Source organism: Myodes glareolus, chromosome 3 (assembly GCF_982192425.1).
Source record: "Myodes glareolus chromosome 3, mMyoGla1.1, whole genome shotgun sequence".
NCBI lineage: Eukaryota > Metazoa > Chordata > Mammalia > Rodentia > Cricetidae > Myodes > Myodes glareolus.
Window position 1 is genome coordinate 28,780,338 of NC_142028.1, and position 22,536 is coordinate 28,802,873.

A 22,536-nucleotide genomic window follows, 5' to 3' on the forward strand; every position below is an offset into this window, starting at 1 on the left:
CAAAGATGATTCCAGTATCTCTGGAGCCAGGGATGAGGGGTGCCTGCGCAGAGCCGCAGGGCCTGTCACCTTGCACAGGATCGTGTGGGGCTCGCCAATCTTGTTTTCCAGGTAGCCTCTCTGCACAGGGACAATGGAAAGCTTGGGAAAACTAATGGACTCTTGGATGGCAGTGACATCCTCCATAGAGCACTTAATGTTGGGGTCCATGGGGGGTCACGCAAAGATGGGGACAGACCACCAAAGTATAGTAAACCAGAAGCAAACTTTATTCCAGGAAAAAAAAATTAAAAATTAAAAAATAAATTTCCGTGAGGCACAAAAAGTTTATCAGCTAACTAGGACCACAGCCAGAGATGCATTACTAGTAAGGTTGTGGCAACAGACAGCTTCTGAACCCCACCTTTTTATAGTAAGGATTAGGCAATAGCAAAGGAATTTTTAATCTTGAGGTGAAACTTAGACACAGATTGCCCTTCTTTGCAATAGTTAGTACTAGGGTTTTTTCAGTTAAGCTCGTGTTTGTATTTAGCCCATTGTTTCTCTCTGGCACTTGCTGATGGTGTTTACTGAAGTCTACACCCCCCCTCCCCCCCGACACTGCCAGTTTGCACAGCAGGGAAGGGTATGGGACAACATAAAACCAAAAAGTCACGTACATCCCATGAATTCAAAGTTAACTCAGCTCACATCAATTGCCGCTCTTGAGTGTCCGGGGGAGGGGGGGGGAGTTTCTAAAAGTTGATCCTCAGTTTGCAGAGGGCTGCTTCAGCCTTGCAAATAGAGCTATGTGTAAAACAAAGCAACCCACGGTTCATAGTTAATCCTTAAACTGCCGAGACAGCCTGCTCTCATTCTTTTAGGCTTACAACTTCATATTTCTTTATTTTTTACTTCCTTGTTTTTGGAATCTACATTTCTATATTCTTATTCTTGAACTCTTCACCACATACACTCAGGAGTAACCATCAAAATGCTTTTAACAACCGTTATCACACCAGAGACTCAGCTGCTCAGATAACCTACTCTGCCCGGGCTCTTGAGCTGGCTGGGTACAGTTCAGTCTACAGTATCACTACAGAATATAATAAATTGTTCACGCACATTCCGGAAGCTAGCAGAAGAAGCCATAAACAGGTCAAGTTCCAGCTCTGCTTCCTGCTGCTGGGGGCCCTCAGGCAAGGTAGTCAGCTGTCTGTTTCTGTTTCCTCCTCAATCAAATGAGAATGCTGAAGTTCCCATTGCGAAACAGGGCTGAGAAAATGAAACCTAAGCCACCACGTCATAGGCTGAGTGATTTTCTTCCTGTAAATGGTCCCAGAGTGCTTGGACACTTGCAAGAAACTCAGTGTGAACAGGCAGACTCATCAATAGTGCGATCAGGTCTTGAGTCTTGATTCTATGTACTGCGTTGCGTGGGAGAAATAAAAACAAAACAAACAACGACGGCAAAACCCAGCAGATGTCTAGGACATTCATCATGGACCAAGTACTGAGTGTCTCACACTCAGAGATCTACGCCTCTGCCTCCTGAGCGCTGGGATTAAAGGTGTGCACCACTACAGCCTGGCAAACTTGTTTAGTCTTACCAGCTGCCTCCAGTACTTTGGAAAAGAGAAAAACTTCGACACAAAAAGTTCAAATGATTCGACCAAGGCCTCTGAGCTGCTGAACTTTAAGTCTCTCTCCCTCAGGAAAGAGGAAGCAGCCTTTTGTGAACAAAAAAGCATTTCTGGCAACTTTCTTTATATATGGCAGACTTAGTTCCCTCCAGATTTTATAATTCAAAAATAACCTTTGGAGGAAGCCAGCTTCAGCCCTGACACTGCCCGGGGATGTGAAGCGATTTGACCTTTCATTAGATGGGCACGGATGCATTGAATATTTCTCCTCCATCCCGAAATGCATATGCTCACTTTAAAGTATAAAGCGATGTCTCTGGGAGCTTGGGTGGCCCCAAGTCCTTGTTCAATTTCGAAAGAGTAACTACAGCAGGAGTTGGTGACAGAGGAACCAATAAATGTGACTCACTTCCGGAATACCTCCCTTCTTAACCCCCCCAATTTCAGGGCAAGCAAATCCCCAGATGTGTGCACCGGTGTGGAGACTTGGTTGGTGGAGTCTGACCCGCCCACAGAAGGTACACCGTGTTTACACACTATAGTTAGAAGGGTGCTAATCTGGTCTTCAGTTATAAAGGGAACACCGAGCCTCAGCGGTCACACTGAGTGCCCTGAGAACTGGTATCCGATAAATTGTCAGGCCTGGAGATGGGGCTCAGTCCAGAGATCATTTGCCTCGCTTTCGGGAGGTCCAACGTTCGATTTTCAGAACCTGAGAAGCCAGGAGTGCTGCCGTAGGCTGTCCACCCAGAACTCGGTAGGTGGAGGCAGAAGAGTCAGGTGTCCAAGGCCGTCTTTGACTCCACAGTAAGTGTGAGGCCGGCCTGAGCTATGAGATAGATACTGTCTCAAGAAGAGCTACTCTACATTTCAAATGCTGTGCCTCCTGGTAGAACTAATTTTATTTTTGTTGTTGTTGTTGCTTTCCCCTCCTCTTCATTTGTTTCGTTTGAATCAAGGTCTTTCTATGTAGCTCAATCTGACCTCAATCTCATGATCCTCCTGCCTCTTCTCCCAAGCACAGACACAGCCTACCACATCCGACTTACCCCCCACCCCTCCATACACACACATTTTCCTTCGGTGTCAGGGATTGAATCCAGGACCTTCCCAATAGCGAGTAGGTCCTCTACCACTGGGCTACACCCTCAGTTCCAAGCCCTCCCCCATAGGGAGAAGGTTCTCTACCACTAAGCTACATCCCCAGTTCCAGGCCCTCCCCCATAGGGAGAAGGTTCTCTACTACCGAGCTACACTCTCAGTTCCAGGAGTAACTGTTTTACCGCAGAGCCGCCCGTGTGTAGTGAGTACTGCACGCGCAAAGCAGGCACCATGCCAGACTCCTGGTATCATGACTAAATGGATGGAACAGCTGAGCCACCCTCGGACACAGTCTGGATCCGAAGCCCTTTTCCTTTGCTGCCTAAGTCATCGCTATGTTTATTCCTCAGCAAATCCTATGAAGCCCTGTCTTATGTGAAAACATTCCATTGGTAGGAAACAGACCATTGAAATCTTGGGGAAGGACATCTAGGGTTTAGACTACAAGGAAAGGCAACCGCAGGTCCCAGTTTGCTCTTTATATAGACTGATCTTGCAGGACATTCGTGGAACCTTCTCGAACGTCTGTGCATCCTTGTCTTCTACATCTTTGGCTCAATTTCTTATTTAGACCTCATGTCTGATAAAGATACATGACACCTCCGTGAGATTTAAATTGGAAAGTAAAAGAAACCAAATTGCACGGCCCATGACGGTTTTAAAGCCCCAGGGGCCGTTCTATTTGATTAGCACTCAAAAGTGGTTGTTTGTGCTGTGTAGATTTCACGGTCTGAAGACTAGAACATCTTGATGTGCATACAGCTTACCAGGCTCTGTCTGTCTCCCAGATGGGCCATGACTCCGGGCAAGTTCCCTCCCAAGGTGGCTCTCTCTCCAGCCAACTCTGCCACACCCTGGTTGTCAGATCTCCCAGAGAAGTGACAGTTTGTGAGTGGGGACTGGCCCAGGGATTCTTCACTGTCTTGTTTTTGGCCCGTCCTTTAGTTTAATCTTATAAACCACCCTCTCATTAAATGCTCATTAGGTTTCCTAGGTAAAGTTACCTTCTGCAGATAGAATCCCATTTTTATGAAATTAATATGAATTCTTAACTCTTCCCGGATTCTGAGACATGGCCGGAATTAGTAACTTGAAGGGAAGGGTATGTTAGTGGGTCTATTAAAGTTTCAGGAGCCAAGAATAAAGTAGAGGCTATGTTCAACTTGCATACCCATGTAGAATGGAACCCAGAACAATGCATATCCAGCCATGGGTGCAATTCCTGGGGCAGCCTTTTCATCAGAGACAGCCAACAGGCCAGAGGATGGCTGGAGCTGCCTCAATATCTATTCTTTGTTCATCTTTATTGGGACTGGATGCAGCTCGTGGACCAGAAGAGACAGAAAGGGTATTTGAATTGAGAGAGAGGAGGATCCATAGAGTCTTGTGATAGAGCCCAGGCTGGCTGGGAACTTATGAGCCTCCTATCTAAGTCTAAATGCTGGGTTACAGAGTGTGCCACCACGCCTGGAAACAATAATCGTAAAGTTCATGCACAAACAAAATATGAAATTATTGCACATCATGAAAATTTTAGTCCTCTAAGAAAATAAAACTAACACATCTTAAACCTCAGAATGATAGGAACCTGTTGATTATGGTTGTTAAAACACGGGTGGAGACTGGGTGTGGTGGTGCCAGCCTCACTTCTCACTGAGTAAATAATAAAGGTTTAACATTGTGTTTTAAGTTTTTATTTTTTTTTTGTTGTAGAGACAGGCCCAGATTGATCTCAATTTTACTAAGTAGCTAAAGAGGACCTTGATATATATATATATATATATATATATATATATATATCAAGGTCCTCTTTATATATATTTATATATATATATACACACATTCATATATTAATATGATCTATATTTCCATGATGTCTGTGTGAAGATGCACGGTGTGCACTGCAATCCTGTCGGGGTTAGAGGACACCTGCAGGAGTCTTCTCTCTCCTTTCACTTTGACATGGCTTCCAAGGATTGAACTCAGCTCATCAGACTTACGTGACAAATGCATTAAATGTCTGAGGCATTTTAAAGGGCTGACCTTGAACTTCTGACTCTTCTGTTCCTGTGCTCTGAATGCTGGAATTGTAGGCTTGTATCCCCATACCCTGAACCCGGGACTTGGTGCACACTGAGCAAGCACTCTCCCTACCAAATAGCTACACTCTCAGTCCTGATTGAATATTTGTTTATGTTTCAAAAGTCTAGAAATACCAATTTCCGTGAAAAGAAGCTCTCTGAGTCCCATTTCAAAATTTCAAATAGTGTTTCTCTGGATACATGGACTTTAAGACTTTTTATTCCCTCTGGGACAGGGCCTTGGCTATCCTGGAACTAACTCTGTAGACCAGGCTGACTTAGAACTCACAGAGATCCTCCTGCTTCTGCCTCCTGAGTGCTGGGATTAAAGACGTATGCCACCATCACCTGGTTTAAGACTGCTTTAAAAAAAGATTATTTATATTTTTTAATTTATGTGTGTGTGTGTGTATGTTTGTATGCCACATGTATGCAGGTGCTCATGGAGGCCGGAAGAGGATATCGGATCCCCTGAAGTTGGAGTTACAGGTGCTCGTGAGCTGCCTGATGCGGTGCTGGGGACCTCTGGAAGACCAAGAAGGACTCTAAGCTACTGAGCTACCTCTCCAGTCCCAAGATGTTTCAACCATCTTAAATCAGAGTCTCTGTGTTTGGGTGCGTGTGTGTGTGTTTGTGTGCGTGTGCGTGCGTGTGTGTGTGTTTGTGCGTGTGTGTGTGTTTGTGTGTGTGTGCGTGTGTGTTTGTGTGTGTGTGCGTGTGTGTTTGTGTGTGTGTGTGTGTATTGCATCTGCATAGAGATGAGCACGGTGCATAAAGTTTGGGAAGAATGCGTGAACAATTAGTGCACTAGCATGGATTTTAGTGAAGTCTCCTTAAAAACCACCATCACCACCACCACAGAGTGAGCATTAGTAAAATGAAATAAAAATTATGAAGTGTGAGCTGGTAAGATGGCTCACCATGTAAGAGCACATGTCACATGGTTAGCATGAGAAATGTCCCCATAGGCTCAGCTGCCTGAACTCCGTTCCCAGGTTGCCCAGTTCGCGGGTGCTGTTTGGGGAGGTCCGGAAGTGCTGTGGGAATACAGCACCAGGGGCGGGTGGGCTTAATCTCACAGCATCGCCCACTTCCAGTTCACTCTCTGCGTGGCGCTTGCAGTTAAAGATAGGGCGGCTCAACATCCTGCTGCTCACGTGAAGCCTGCCATCTGATGCCTCCACCCCACCAGGATGGTATCTTGTCTCTCTGCTGCTAAAGGTGAATAAACTCTCTCTTCTGTAAGTTGCCCCTGGTCACAACAACAAAAAAGTCACACACACACACACACACACACACACACACACACAATAATAATAATAATAAGCTAAAACCAATTAGTGTCTGTCATGGCCGTTTCAATAGACTGACTGAAGAGTTTGGTGGGTCAATGGCCCCGAGGGAGTTTGAAAAGAGCGTTTGAAAAGAGCGAACTTGTCGCTCGCTGTAGGGAAGGGAGCATACATTATGGGAAGCCATGAGGATTTCCAGTTAAAACCAGTTCTAGAGTTTGAGCTTTGCTGAGGCGATAGAAAAGGAGGGTTTGTTGTGGGCGGTGTGTGTTCTGTGGCTGGGCTTGTGACTAAGCCTTATGCCTAGGGAGGGCACCTAGGACAGAATAAAGCTGGGAGTTCACCGGAGGGAGGGAGAGTGTGGTACTTTGTGAGGGGTCCCTCTGGGTGTCACAGAGGGAGGCGGGACTGTTCTAAGAGAGAGGTGCAGATTGACTTCACGAACCTGGATCGGACTCCGGGAGTCCAATAACAGGCGGTTTCTTCCCAACGTGTTTAAACCCAGTACAGTCTGGGAAACGCTTCCCAGTGTGATAGAATCCACCGTAATTACACTGAAACTCAACTCCTTTCTTCCGGGAAGATGGGCTCTAGAGAGGGTGTAAGGGTCTGGCTTGGTGTGCAGTTAGCTGGAGGTCATTTGGGCTATTAGACACCTCTGGTCCTGGCTGTGGGAGTTTGGAGGTGCCTCTGGCTATCAGGGTCATTTAGATTGCTAGCCACCTCCAGTGTTAGCTGTAAGAACTTGGTGCGGCCGCCAACAGATGATCACCAGGCTGTCTGTCACTTCCCGTTCTCAGCTTTCTGAAGAAACAGTTATTCAGAAGAACGGGTTTACATCTTTCCCACTGGAAAGACCATCCTGCTGCTTAACATTCCTGGTTTCTCTGGAGATCTGTGGGCTCAAGGACCTTCCTGCTATGCTCCCAACAACTTTGCCGGTAGCACATTTGGTCAAAATCATAGAGTGATTTTAATTTCTCAGAATAACGGCGTCTGAAGTTGGCGTCTCATGAGAGTACGCGCAGTAGGAACCACTACGTCTTCCCCGTGAGCGCTGGACCTGCTCGCAACTCTTGGGGGCTGTTTACTTTTCATCTTGGGGAGGAGTTAGAGAGCTCTTTAGGGGCCACATGTGGTGGTGTGTGTTTGTAATCCTAATACTCAGGAGATGGAGCAGAAGAGCCAGGCAAAGTAATCAATTAGTTAAAACAAAAGCTCAGCCGGGCAGTGGTGGCGCACACCTTTAACCCCAGCATTTGGGACGCAGAGACAGGCAGATCTCTGTGAGTTCAAGGCCAGCCTGCTCTAAAGAGTGAGCTCCAGAACAACCAGGGCTATACAGAGAAACCCCCGTCTTGAAAAACAAAAACAAACAAGCAAAAACAAAAAAAGCCCGGAAAAACAAAACAAACTAAAAAACACCAAAAGCTCCAATTCACAGAATTCTACTAATTTTATTGGAGAATGCCTCCCTCTGCATGAATCCCGACATCCAAGCTAAGCAGGTCCTCATTTCCTTCTCCCTCCACCCCCACGACCAGCGTTTAGGGGTCTCTGTGGGTTTACCAGTTGTCAGCATTGCTCGTTGAGTTTGAGACAGCGCCTCATGTGTCTCACCATGTAGGGGTTCAGGGTGTGTTGTGTGTGTGTGTGTAGGAATTATTCCTCAGACTCTATCCACCTTCTTTCCTTTCCCTTTCTTCCTTTCTTCCTTCCTTCCTTCCTTCCTTTCTTTCTTTCTTTCTTTCTTTCTTTCTTTCTTTCTTTCTTTCTTCTTGAACAGGGTCTCATTGTGTAAACCAGGCTGACTTCAAACTAACAGAGTTTTTCCTGCCTCTATCTTCCAAGTTCTGGGGCTAAAGACTACGAGTTCAAAATAAGAATATAAAAATTTAGATTCCAAAAATAATTAAATATAAAGTTGTAAGCCTACAAGAATGAGAGCAACCTGTCAGCAGCTTTCTCAGTGGGTGACTCCGCTTTACAACTCATAGCTCTATTTGTGAGGCTGAAGTGGCCCTCTGCAAACTTAGGGTGGCTCTGTAAACTGAGGATCAGGCTTTAGATACCCTCCCTGGCCACTCAGGACCTGAGTTAACTTTCAAATAATGGGATGTATGAGACTTTTGACTTTTTAGTTATATTGTCCCATACCCTTCCCTGCTATGCAAAACTGGCAGTGTCAGGGGAGGGGCAGAGCCTTGGTAAACACCATCAGGGAACGCCAGGGAAAAACGATGGACTGAATACAAACACTAGTTTAACTGAAAAACTCTGTTAATGGAAGTTGCAAAGAAGGGCAATCTGTGTCTAAATTTCACCTCAAGATTATAAAAATTCCTTTGCTGTTGCCTAATCCTTACTAAAAAAAAAGGTGGGGTTCGGAAGCTGCCCCTTGCCACAGCCTTACAAGTCCATCTCTGGCTGTGGTCTCAGCTGGCTGATAAGCTTTTTGTACCCCATGGAGATTTATTTATTTAATTTTTAATTTTTTCCTGGAATAAAGTTTGCTCTGGTTGCCGGGCAGGGGCGACACACGCCTTTAATCCCAGCACTCGGGAGGCAGAGACAGGCAGATCTCTGTGAGTTTGAGGCCAGCCTGGTCTACAAGAGCTAGTTCCAGGATAGGCTCCAAAGCTACAGAGAAACCCTGTCTCGAAAAACCATAAATAAATAAATAAAATAAAAAATGTGTGCTCTGGTTTCCTAGACGTCGACTGTCTGCCCCCATCCTTGCGCAACCCCCGTGAACCCAACAAGGCGTGAACTACCACCGCCCTGCAATCTGCAAGACTTTAATTTTATAAATCATCTTCAACATTATTTTATTCAGTAGTTCATCTTCAAAACCTCCACATTTTATTCCTTTATCCAGTTCATGTGAAATGAGCCAGAACAAATTTGCTGCTGGGAAAAAAGCTTCTCAAAATCAAGAGACTAGCTGCCGAGCGGTGGTGCCACGGCTTTAGAGGGCTGCACTTTTCTGTGCTGCTGTAGTCATTTCTAACGTTTCAAATGTAGGCGACTTCAGGAGCCCACTTCAATACTTCAGAAGAAGAAACGATGTCAGGGATGTCACTGGACGCTGTGCAGCATAATATAAAACACGAATAGATACAGGAAGTCACGATATTTATTTTCAACTCTTCCACAGCAGTTTACATACAATAAATACATTGTGTGCACAGGACTTCCCGTGGGACTTTTAATTGCATTATAAGGGTAATTGGGTAATAACGGCACAGGAACGTTTATTCTGAATTCTTTTCTCACCATCCAAGGTAGTTGTTAGGGAGACTAGGCACACAGAGGGACAAATAGGGAGTCTATGTTGGTTCCTTAGATTTTGTTGGGTAAAACATAATTTCCTTTTGTGGTTTTGCATTTTTTCCTTATTAAGTATTGTTTACCACCCCACCACTGTTTTAAATAGGGTCTCACTGTGCAGCGCAGGCTGGCCTCAAACACGCCATCTTGTCCCCCTCTTATACTGTTCATAGTTTGGGGGAGCAGCATCACACACATACAAAAACTGGAAACCTCTAACTGTTGGCAATCCACCAACGAGAACAGATCACCTCTCGATACTCAAGCAGCTCCCAGGTGTCCATTACTAGAAGTCTGTGGCGTTTCTAAAGCACAGGCTTCTTTAAGAGTCGGTCGTGAGGGAAGGAAACAGAGTGATGCAGCCATTTCTGCCGCCTCCCATCTCTGCACCCTTCTGGGTGCTTCCACAGCAGCACCGTGTTGGACCAAAGCATCCGGAGGCTCACCACCTCTGTGTCAGTCGCAGCCACTGGAGGAGGACCCGGGAAGAATCTGCCATTTCTACTGGGAAGCAAGTGGCTCTGATGACTGTTGGATCTGGTTTTGCTGCTCCTTTCTTTATTGCAAGGCACCGACTACTTAAAAAAATTAGGATGCTTAATTCATCCCTTTCAGAGAATGAAGGCTGTTTAAGAGATGTGCTCTGAAAATTGACTTAAACTCTTGAACTCTTACGCTAGATCAGATTGCAAAGAAGCTGATGACATTAAAAAAAAAAGTCTGTGTTCCCAGAGCATTCGCTCCCTGCGGCATCAATTCATTTCCAGATTTCTTCATAGTCCTCATCTGCCTTTTAAGGTCCTTTACTACAGCCACCCAGCGCTGATCACACATAGCTCAAAGCCCACCCAAGCCCTCTCACACACAAATATAAAAAAGCACGACAGACAATGAAAACGTACAGCGCATGCCTGCATATTAATGCTTTGGAGAGAGTGGTTTATGGTTGGTCCTGCTCCCTCACCAGGACAGACCACAAGCTATGGCCTCAGGGAAAAGGCTTCCTTGAAAGTGAGCCCCAAAGGAAGAGAGTAGAAAAATCTGTCACTGGTACCTCTGATAATTCAAAGGAATAAAAACACAGAAGGTGCGTGTAACAAATCGCGTGTTCGTCTCCATATGCTCTTCTAAGCATATACCTTCTGTTTCCATCCTGCTTAAAACTCAGAGAAACGTTGCTATGGTCCAAAGTCATGAAGTTCTGTTGTTCCCCAGCAGATGGCGATGTTGCTCTCAAAACTGCCAGTTGTATCATCCCTCTGGAGATCCTATGCTATTTTGCATAGCAAGCATTTTTTAAAAGTCTTATAATTTCCCCCCATACTCTATGAAAATGAGCATTTAAGAAGAAAAACAGGTACTTGAAGGATTGTTTTCCTATCCACTCTCTTCAGCAGAGAAATTTCATCACATGTGACATTCCAGGAGGTTGCTATCAAAGTCCCAAAATACGAAATGCATCTCGCAAGTCATCGACTTCATACAAGGGCTGCGGAGAGAGATATAATTTGAGTGAATGGCTTCAAAATTGAACCTGGGGGAGGGGACGCGTTTAAATGAAGTGGGCGGCCTGAGAGGAAAGTAAATTGGGACCAGGACCTTTTTAGGAGGGAGAATTCTGGCCTGGAAGGAACCCCATCCGAGGGGAGGGCAATAACAGGAAGAGTTGCAAAGACTCGGTGGAGAGAAGAGGAGAGGAAGGAGTCTAAGCGGGGCTCTGCCTGGGGAAAGACGGAAAAGGAAGGAAACCGGACTGTAGGAGCCCTGAAACAGTCACCATATAAAAAAATGAGTGATTCAGAAAATATCTAAGAGGCTCCAGTCAGGGGAGAGGGAGACAGAGAGAGGGAGAGAGAGAAGGGGGGAAGGGGGAGAAGGGAGGGGAGAGAGAGAGATAGAGAGGGAGGGGCAGAAAGAGAGGGAGGGAGAGAGACAGAGAGAGAAAGAAAGGGAAGGAGGGAGAGGAAGGGAGAGGAAGGGAGGGAGGGAGGGGAGAGAGAGAGAGAGAGAGAGAGAGAGAGAGAGAGAGAGAGAGAGAGAGAGAGTCTTACCAAAAGGATGCGCCGGAGCTGTCTGGTTAGACGGACAGAATTCTCATGCAGCCCCTCCCAGGCTTTGAAAGTTCTCTCACGATTTTCTACAAATGTATTCCAGCAGTAGAAATAGTCTTAAAAGAAAAAAAGAAAGGCAAAATAAAAGTGTGTGTGTGTGTGGGGGTACAGTGTGTGGGTGAAGGTCAGAAGTAGGAAGGTTAGAAGGTCCGAGGTCAGTTCTTGAGACTTGCTTCTCTTCTTCCATCATGTGGGGCTCCAGGGTTCAAGCTTAAGTCATCAAGGCAAAGACCCCTCTGAGCCATCTATCTATCTGACCCTCTTTTTAAAAATTATTATTATTATTATTATTATTATTATTATTAGTAGTAGTAGTAGTAGTCTGGTAAGGGCGGAACACAGGGCTTTGCACAAGCTGGACAAGAGTTCTGTCACTGAGCACACCCTCAGGGCCCCAACTTCTGTCCCTCAAATTCTGATCATTCTGAGACAGGTGCATACTCAGAATTCCAGCACTCGGGAACGCAGGGGCCTGAGAGCTGCAAGTTGAAGGCCAGCCTGGAATAGTGAGACTCGGTCTCAAAAAACAAAGTAATACTTTTGATATCGACGAGGAATTGAGAGCCGTTATGGAGCCGCCCCCCCCAACCCGGTCCCCCACCGCCCTCAGTCTTCCCGCTGACTAGCCTCACTCTAAACTGCAGTTCAGATCTCCCTCTCCTGGGCATAACTCTCACCTTTGAAGGTCATGATCCCGATTTGGACCCCGGCGCGATGCAGTTTCCGCAGCCCCTCGGGCTCCGCCTTGCGGTCCTCGCAGAAGTAGAGGCGTGCGGTGAAAATCCTCAGGGTGAGGTTGGGGTTCCATCTCAGAAACTCAGCCACGTGCCGGGCACAGTCGTAGCAGGGGCTCCAGGAAGTGAACCAGGTGACGCGGTAACACCGGCCGGGGTCCAGGTCCCAGTCCGAGATGTAGCGTAGGAACAACAGTTCCACGTGGCAGCCCGACTGCGGACAGAGCAGCGAGCGCTAGTGATATGCCGCCCTCCCACCTAGGGCCAGGGGCTGGGGGAAGGGGTGTCGCAACTGGCTGGCCTGGAACTCGACATATAGACCAGGCTGGTCTCAAACTCATAGAGATCCACCTGCCTCAGCCTCCAGAGTGTTGCTCTGGGATCAAAGGTGTGCACCACCCCACGCAGCATACTGTTAATTTTCTAGTTAAGAGAGCTCTTGTTGGAGTCAAATCTCTCTACTACGCTGGCCCTGATGGGTAAAGAAAGGCTGCGGGTGTCTGGGATCAAGGACGATGAACTGAGTTGCGACTGGAAGAAGAATCCTTATAAACCTTGTAGGGATTAAATTTGTGTTTCGGAAGAACCTGTTTGGATGCAACGTGTGAAACTGAACCATGACCACTAGGTGGCGCCAAGGCAATTTGTAAGGAGGATTAGGACACAGCCTGGAGATAAAGCTTTTTTTGTGTGTGTGTGTGTGAGAGGTGAGAGCCTATCTTGGCATAGAAGTGGGGAGCGATTAAATAGTGTGTGTGTGTGTGTGTGTGTGTGTGTGTGTGTGTGTATGTTGTGTGCTCGCCGTGACTCTGAACATTGCCATAGTAGTAGGTCCACCTCCTGTTGAGGAAAATAGTCTAAGACTCTGAAGATAGCTTTCAGTCTACTCAACTCTGTTGTTCTATTTCCTTAGCAGTAAATCGGGCTGGTGTTGTGAGCACTGCATGAGAAATAAGATCAAGTACCAGTTGATAGAGCCATCTAGAAATACAGTGTGTCGTGGCTCCAAGTAGGATTGTGTGCTAAAATGTTGCTAAATTTAACCCTGTGAAAAAACTGCGTAGTAAATCGCCAACCCCATGGGCCCGTCTCTGGGAGTCCTGGAGATGCCCACGGGCACGTGGAAGCCAATCTGCAATTCAGTGAACTCTGGTGGAAACGCACTTCTCTCAGGGAGCTGAAGGATTGATCTCATTACCCAGCAGGCCGGAGCTTCTCTGTGGCTCCCCAATGAAGCTCACCAGGTTAAATATGTTAGCTGGCCTCTGGTCTTTGCGAATAGGAGGGAACAAAATTATTCAGAAAAACAGAGTTGAGTTGAGATCATTTTTCCTATTTTTTTTCTCCTTGATTTTCAAAATAATTTTAAAGACAATGAATGCGCTTTTCTCACTCCGGAAAGAGCTTGAGAAAGAACCCAGCCCTGAGGGGCTAGAGCGCTGAGGGGCCAGAGGTCGCTAGCGGTGGAGCTCGGGGTGGGCACTTGTCTGACAAGGGCAGGTCCTTCATTTCATCCCTAGCACTGTGAAAATTATTACTTTTTTAAAGACAGGGTTTCTCTGTTTAGCCCTGGCTGCCCTGGAACTCACTCTGGCCTCTTACTCGGAGATCCGCCTGCCTCTGCTGGGATTAATGGCGTGCGCCACCACCTGGCTGAAAATGAAAGTGTAAAAATAAAGTTTCCTGCATCAAAATACTCTTATTTTTTGTTTTTATTTATTTACTTTCGATTTTGCTATTTTTTGACACAGGGTCTCACTATGAAGCCCAGCCTGGCTTGAATCTATGGTAGTTCTCCTGCCTCATCCTCCCAAGCACTGAAGATACATGCATGAACCACCAAGTCTGTCTTTTTTACCTTAATGGTTTTTAAAGGCTATTTTTATTTAATGCACAAGGGCATTTTGCCTGCATGTGCCTGGTCCCCTTGGAGGCTAGGGGAGAATATTGGTTCCCCTGGAACAGGAATTATAGTTGGCTGTGTGTTGCTGTGTGGGTGCTGGGAATCAAGTCCAGGCCTTCCCAAAGGACACCAAGGGCTCTTAACCCCAAGCAGCCTCTCCAGCCCCCTTCTTTACTTTAGTCTTAAAGCAGTTCAGAGGCTGGGAAAGACAATAGAGGCTGGGGACCATTCTTGTCATTCTTGTCAAGGTGTGCCATTAGGGTGCCCAGCATTACTGGGGAGGGCACTAACACCCTCTGACCCTGTCTAATGTGGGTGAATAGAACGTGAAAAGAATCAGAAGAAACTGGTGGAGACAATCCAATAATCTGAAAAAGTGCAGTGTGGTGGCGTATGCCGGCGTGATTACAGTGTGCAGAGGCGGGAGGACGACCAGAATTGGTCAGCTTGGGAGTATAGGTGCTTGCTTTCTCTCTCTTCTCTCCTTCTCTTCTCCCTCCCCTTTGAGACAGTCTCAGTACCAGTGGCACCCACAACTTAACATCACTGCTACAAAGTAGCCATCACCATTGGTACCTTGTTGCGAAGGTGGCCGAAATCCAGTGAGAAGGAGGTGGCGCTGTCTCTCCTCTTCACCACGTAGCACAGGTAGGTCTCGTGCCGACCCCTAGCCCAGCGGACATTTTTGAAGTGGTAAAGAAACTTCCTTCTTTTCATCAGAAGGCTGTGAACAAGAGCAGAAATTCAGGGCATACTTCCCTGTCACCATGTCCTTCCTTCAGTTTTATTATTATCATTATTTATTGCTATTAATTATTATTGCTGAGGACTGAGTTGTGTGCACACTAGCTAAGTGCTTCGCCACTGAGTTGCATCACTGTACCTATTAAAATCATTATTTTAAAACTTTTATGATTATTTGGGTTAAACCAGGAAGATAGTCTTGCTTCCTTTTCTGGATACCTGAGACACTGAGACACCCTCAGCTTTTCTGGATACCTGAGACCTTCAGTTTAAAATCCATCCATTTTTTCCTGCTTCAGATTGAGACCCAATGGGAGAGCCCTCCACCTATTTGGGTTCCCACGACAGTCGCCTTCCACAACTGTCTTCTAGCTGACGATGATGTAAAAGGATCTTTTCTTCGGTCTTATTGCTGTATTTCCAGCTTTTTCTCCTGTCTCTACCTCCATCTTCTGCATGGATCTCAAACTCCATGTGGTCCTTACTCACCCAGGGCCTGCCCCTCCCCCCCATCACAGTAGTCAAACTTGGTGGTCACCACCCCATTGCTTCTTCTTCCTCAATTTTCATATTTAATTGATCGGGTAAACTTGCAATTTCTGCTGGGCGGTGATAGTGCATGACTAATTCCAGCACTTGGGAGTCAGAGGCAAGTGGGGATCTCTCAGTTCAAGGCCAGCCTGGTCTACAGAGTGGGTTCCAGGACAGCCAGGGTTACACAGAGAAAAGCTGTCTTGAAAACAAAAGACAAAACAAAAAAAAATGTACATTCTATTGGGTCTCAGAAAAAAATATGGCTCTTTGACATTCTGAGAACTTGGAACATGGAAGACACAGCCTTAAAGGGCATCTCTCTAACCTCTGCTCTCCTGGTCTCTAGGCTACCCCAAGAGCATCATAGAACCAGAACTCCTGTCTCTGGGGTACCCTAAGAGCATCACAGAACCAGAGCTCCTGTCTCTGGGGTACCCCAAGAACATCACAGAACCAGAGCTCCGTCTCTGGGGTACTCCAAGAGCATCATAGAGCCAGAACTCCTGTCTCTGGGGTACCCCAAGAACACAGAACCAGAATCTCCAGCACAACAAAACAAAACCAGACCTAGAGAGGTCACTCTCAGCCAGGCACGCTGGTTCCAGCACTTGAGCAGTGAAGGAAGAGCAGGGGTTCAAAGCCAGCCCAAGCTACTGAGGAGAGAAAAGTCATTCTCTTCCTCGAAGACCCTCATTCTATGAGCCCTGTCCAACATTCAGGTAAAGGAACACTGCAGACAGGTCTTGTCGGATGTCCCCGCTCCCTCTCTAAGCACAGGGTCATATGAGGTCACACGAGCTTGCAATCCCATTTCTACATAGTACCCATTCTTCATTGAACAGAAGTATAATAAAGTTTCCTTTGTGTCTTTAAAAATTACATTTAATTATTATTGTTCTGTGCATAATGTGTGTGTACGGACACACACATGTAAGGGGAGGTCGGGGGGCAACTTGTGGAAGTTGGCTCTCTGCTTCCATCATGTGAGTTCCAGGGTTCAAACTCAAGTCACCGGGTTTGGCCGCAAGCACCTTCACCTGCTAAACTATCTTGACAGCCCTCCCTTGGCTTCTGGATTTTGTTTGGTCAGCTTTGTTGGTTTTATTTATTTATTTATTTTCTTTGTTTGTTTCGAGACAAGATTTCACGGAGCTTAGGCTGATAGGGAACTTGACCGGGGATGCCTCTCCTGTCTCCACTGCCAAGGGCTGGGGTGCCAGGTGTGCCCCGCCCACTTGTTTTTATGCGGCGTTGGGGAATTCACTCAGAGCTTGGTACATGCTGGGAGCTCTCTACTAATGGAGTTAAGTCTCCATCCCCTTAAGGTCTCTTTCTTTAAAAATAACACCTTTGTGGGGGCTAGAGAGGGGACTCAGTAGTTGAGAGCATGTATTGCTCTTCCAGAAGACCTGAGTTCTAGACCAAGCAACCACAACAAGTGGCTCACAACCACCTGACACTCCAGCTCCGGGGGCAGCCAACAGCTCTGGCTCCTGAGGGCACTTGTACTAATACACACACACACACACACACACACACACACACACACACACACACACACACGGGCGGGGGGGAAGGGAGAGAGAGACTTAAAAATAATTTTAAAAACCTATGTATGGTATGCAAATATATATGGGGGCCAACCGGTGCCACAGTGTGCTGTGGAGATCAGAGTACAACCCTGGGTGTTGGTCATTGACTTCCCTCCTGTTTGAGGCAGAATCGCTAGTTCTTTGCTTGGCACCCCAGGCTAACTGACTCACCAGCTTTCTCGTGGTCTCCTCTCTCTACCTCCCATCTTTCCTTAGAAGCATTGGGATTACAGACGTCTGCTTTGGGGGAGCAAAACTCGGGGCATCATGCTTTCATGGCGATCGTTGCTCCCGCAAAGCTGTTTTCCCAGCCCTCTAGCTTCTTTAAAGCAAGTCAAGTCCCTGTTAACGCTGTAGACATAGTAGCACGAGCCACGAGATAGCGTGGTTGGTAAAAACTAGCGCCCCTCCCTTGTAGCGACAGCACTGCCACACAGTGGTGCTGCCTGGAAGTGCAGAGAATAGGTTTAAAAAAAATTTTTTTTTTAGGGGCTAGTTAGGAATTTGAATATGGTTTTGATGCAAGAGAATTGAAACCTTTTTCACTTTTGGGGGGGTTGTTGTTGAGATGTAATTTACATAGTTAGGTCCACTCACTTAATATCTACAGCTCAGTGGATGCTGACAGGTTCGCACCCCAGACTGCCAGCGTGATCAGAGTAACCGGCATCTTTAGGCTTCCTCGTATCTTCATCTCTATTTGCTGCTATTTTCTAACATTCTATACTTTCAGATAAAACATACGAATCACATTCTCTTCTCCTTCCCGTGTGACTTTTCTCATTGAACATTGTCAATCTGATATTCATCCAAGAATTAGTAGTTGCTTCCTTCTTCCTAGCGAGTGATACTCTACTGTGTGGGCACAGCGAGCTTTGTTTAGTCGTTGGTATGCTGACTGACCTCTGGGTATGGTCCACCTTGGTGCTGTGTGGGTGGAGCTACTAGGAATACTTATGGACCACCACTGAGCGCATGTAGGTGACAGCTCACGTTTCAATAAGGCCATGCAAGTCCCTCCCCCAACTTTTGGGAAAAAACGTTTGGAGATATGGTCTTGCTGTGTAACCCACGCTGACCTGGACATCTCGATGTAGCTGCAGCTGGCCTCAGACTCATGATTCTCCTGCCTTAGCCGCTAGCAATACTAGCTGATTTTGAAATAATAATAAATGTACTATGATAGTCATCATAGTATCTCCGTGTCTACTGTTTATCACAAGCATGTAAAACTACTTAGAAGCTGGGCATGGTGATCTACACCTTTAATCCCAGAATTTGGGGAGGCAGAAGCAGGTGAATCTTTGTGAACTGGAGGCTACTCTGGTTTGCCTGGAGAATTCTAAGCTAGCCAGGTTTTGTTTTTTTCTCAAAACAACAACAACAACAACAAGAAGCACTTAGCAGAGCCAAGCTCAGCACATAACAAGGAGCACACGGAGAAATGCACAGACCTCGCGAATTCAGCCAGTTTTACATAGAGTGAGCATCATCTCTTAGCAATAAACCCTTTATATTTAACTAAACTTTCTGTACTATCTAGATGGGAAAAGTGGGAAACCCTTTTCAGTAACTTGAGCCTGGAGCCTTGTACACACTAGTGAGTGCTGGACCCTGGAGCCATACCCGCAGCCCTGGAAAACTCATTTCTTCCCCATACTGTGGGAAGCCTGTGTATGGACGTGTTTCTGCGTGTGTCTGTGTGCATTTGTGTGTATTTGTTGCTGCCATGAAGAAGGAGAGATATCCTGGGAGTTTAGAAAAGGATGATGTGCCACAAGCAAAACTATTATGTCCAAACCACAGGATGATGTACTAGACTGAACCACAGGACAATGTACTAGGCTGAACCACAGGACGATGTACTAGGCTGAACCACAGGACGATGTACTAGGCTGAACCACAGGACGATGTACTAGGCTGAACCACAGGACGATGTACTAGGATGAACCACAGGACGATGTACTAGGCTGAACCACAGGACGATGTACTAGGCTGAACCACAGGACGATGTACTAGGCTGAACCACAGGACGATGTACTAGGCTGAACCACAGGACGATGTACTAGGCTGAACCACAGGACTGTGTACTAGGATGAACCACAGGACGATGTACTAGGATGAATCACAGGACTGTGTACTAGGATGAACCACAGGACACTATACTAGGCCATTTCTGCTTTATGATTCCAGCCACGGTGAGCAGAATCGCACAATCCTGACCTGCTGATTGGATGCCTTGATCTATCATTTCCCTCAGCTCTAGGAGGAGCCTGTTTCTAGTTCCCTCTTCTCAGTCCCAGGTAGGGAGGACATTGCCAGGTAGTTTTTCAGGTCTGTAGATTGACAGCTGTTGAGACAGCTGTGCTCCTTGAGGCAGAACACGAGCTGCTTCCCCAGCAATGCAAACCAAAGACAAAGGGTCAAAAATAATCCCAGCAGACTCACAGGGCTGCCTTTGCTCTGCTCAGTGCCATTTCTCCGCTTTCTGGTTTGGTTTCTCTGACTTTGAGTCTTGCCTTTGTCTTTGCATTTTGCTACGTGCATATATTTCTCTCAGTCCCTTCCCCATCAGGGTCTAACCTTCAGATCTGTTTTCTATAAACTCACGAAGTAGCATGGTCTGCCCCCTGGATAATTTTTTTTTTTTTTGGAGGGCTGGGAGAGAGTTCAGTGACAGAGCCTTGGTCTAGCCTGTGCAAAGTCCTCACTGTGGTCCCTAATAGGGACAAGGGGGAGGGGAAGCAGTAGGAGGGAGGGGAGAAAAGAAAAGAAATAGAAAATTAAAAAAGAAAGGAAAAGACCTGGAATCCAACAAGCATGCACACTATCATTAAATATATTAGCTCTATATTCCAAATGTTATAACCAAAATGGACTTGAGCTTAGGGTATGGGGTAGGCACGACTCTCATACACTGGCAGTAAGTGTAGGAAAACAAGAGAGAAACTGCTGATAATGGCTCTTCGTGACCTGCATTTAAGAGCCCTGAAAAGCTTTTGAGAAGTTAAGACTTCTCTGCGCAGATTAATTAAGCAGTAAAAAATGCCACTAAGTGCCTAACAGTTGAGGCCATAACACTAAATTGCCAGTTTTAATGAAATTCTCTCCTTACAAGAGACACCATCGTAGTGAGCTGCAAGCAACCATCTCAAAGGCACACAAATTTCTTTACGATAGCTAAATAATTCCAGTGAAGACTCCCCATGTGAGTCTTACAATGTTGATCATTTGCTAAAGAATTATGAAAATAACCACTCCCGTTTTTAGTAAGGTGCCGAGACAACCTCTTCGTGCTGGGTCCCTAAGGGTCCCTTGTGATTACTACTGAGCCAGCTCCAGTGCTGTCCAAATCTCAGTGAGCCAGGACTTCCCACCTCCTGTGCAATATGGAGAAGAGAGAACGGGAGAGAGGTGAGGAGGGCTAGGTTCAGAGTGCAGAAGACCTGAGCTTAATGAGAGATCCAGGAGAAGAAAGTACACAGTGACAAGCAGAGTCTGCCACCCAGACAGCCAGACTGCAGACACACACACACACACACACACACACACACACACACACACACACACTCGCATCTGAGACTGCCTTGTTACCTGTCCATTTCGGTCTCCAGCTTGACTGTCTTGACTCCTTCAAAGTCTTAGGCCAAAGGAAGCTTGCTTCAAGCAAGGCTGCTTCAGTGCCGCTGTGTGACAGAGCACTGGCCCCTGGCATTCAAATCTGAGCTCACCCTTGTGGGCTCCTCCTCCAACAGCATCACTACCACCAGGTATCCAACATCTGCCTCCTGGTTGGGTCCAGTAAAGATGGGTGGGGCTGTGGTAGGCAGAGCCATACGGTTTAAATGATTCAGGGCAGTTCTGCTCAATGGTCACTTTTATTTGAGGCTTTTCCTCTAAATAAATAAATAAATAAAACAGCTCAGGAACCACAGGTAACAAAGACCAAGAGACAACAGTGGGCACCTACAAATTGTCAGCATGTTAATAAGAGTATCTGTGTGTGTATGTGTGTATGTGTGTGTGTGTGTGTGTATGTGTGTGGATGCATGCATGTGTGATCCTGAGTATCAAACCTAAGGCCTTGTGCAAGCTCCCTAATTTTAAAACTCTGATATTAATAATAATGACAATAATCATATTTACTTAAAGTGGCATTAATTAAAATTTCAGTGGCACATTTTTAGTCCCTCAGTTCATGACATTCAACTTTGGGCCTCAGTAGAGATAGGTGTTGACAGCCTTGCCTCCTGGCTGAGCAGGCAAACTCAGTCGCACAGCATCCAGAAAGTGTAGTTTGGCCTCTCCACCCACTAATACTTTTCTTTTAAAAAATCACATTACAAGATAGCTAGAAAGACTAGCTGCTCACACCAAAGAATGATTTTAAATGAACCATTTCCTTCTCATTATAAATATCTTGCTGGGGGCCATGATTAGGAGCACTTGCATCTATTGCAGAGGACCCAGGTTCAGTTCCCAGCAGGTGGTTGAGAGCCACCATGTGGATGCTAAGAACCAGACCCCGTTATCTGGAAGAGCAGCAAATGTTCAATCTCTCTCTTTTTTTTCCTTCCTTCCTTCCTTCCTTCCTTCCTTCCTTCCTTCCTTCCTTCCTTCCTTCCTTCCTTTTTTTCCCTCCCTCCTTTCCTCCCTCTCTCCCTCCCTCCTTTTCTCCCACTCTCCCTACCTCCTTCTCTCTCTCTCTCTCTCTCTCTCTCTCTCTCATTTAAGACAGGGTCTTATTATGTAGCTCTGGCTGGTCTGGAACTTTCTAACAAGACCAGGCCAGCCTTGAACTCACAGAGATTGGATCTCATTGAACACAACACAGCACATACCCCTGCCCCTACACCTCTGGCTGTTGCCTACAGAATCTCTCCCTACATAATCTTACAGTTCAAGCCCTCATTTATTTCAGTCCTTTATTCAGCTCCCTGGCAGCTGAGACTTTCCTGAATGTCATATGTGAAATGTTAATGAGCTCCAGCCTCCTCCTTCCTCCTACTCTAACTCATTTTTCTTTTTGTCATTTATCACCTTAAGAGATTATTTCACTCACTGAGGAATTAGTGAATTCCTGAGGGGAAAAAAAAAACAAAACTCCAGGGCGCCAACAGTAGACATCATCACCATAATTCTGAGGGAACCCTGGGGACAGGAGGACATTTGAAATCCAACCCCCCTAACTTGTCTCACCAGGTGTGACTTGCTTGAGCCTTTACCATGCTTTCTGTCAGCTGTCAGGGGATGACACACTGAGAAAACTTGATGCGCATCCTCTCAAAGGGCCAGCTTAATTGTCATTTGTGGTGTCATTTCTTTACATTTTAAAAAATTAAATTTGTGCATTCTTGTCGAGTTTGGTGGTGAAGGGGTGTGTGTGGCCCAAGTGCCATGGCATGTGTGTAAAAGTCAGAGGATGATTTGCAGGAGTCACAGACAGTTGTCAGCTGCCCTGTAGGTGCTGGGAGTTGAACCTGGGTCCTCTG

At 46.3% G+C, this 22,536-nt stretch overlaps 1 protein-coding gene, 1 long non-coding RNA gene and 1 pseudogene across 2 annotated transcripts; 2 read left to right on the forward strand and 1 right to left on the reverse strand.

Annotated features, from left to right (window-relative positions):
• Positions 1–2,211: 2,211 nt before the first annotated feature.
• On the forward strand, positions 2,212–5,400 carry LOC146895281 (uncharacterized). Its single transcript, XR_015000770.2, has 2 exons — positions 2,212–2,379; positions 5,241–5,400. It is a non-coding gene; the product is annotated as an uncharacterized LOC146895281 (long non-coding RNA).
• Positions 5,401–5,616: 216 nt separating this feature from the next.
• On the forward strand, positions 5,617–10,144 carry LOC148122625 (cytochrome c oxidase subunit 7C, mitochondrial pseudogene; annotated as a pseudogene).
• On the reverse strand, positions 9,215–20,785 carry Aicda (activation induced cytidine deaminase). The gene is made up of 5 exons (XM_087904272.1): positions 20,639–20,785; positions 14,751–14,898; positions 12,215–12,485; positions 11,478–11,593; positions 9,215–10,915 (listed from the first exon to the last, which is right to left on the reverse strand). Exons 1-5 carry the CDS (start codon positions 20,644–20,646, stop codon positions 10,862–10,864), a joined length of 597 nt encoding a protein of 198 aa, XP_087760398.1. The 5' UTR covers positions 20,647–20,785; the 3' UTR covers positions 9,215–10,861.
• Positions 20,786–22,536: the final 1,751 nt, after the last annotated feature.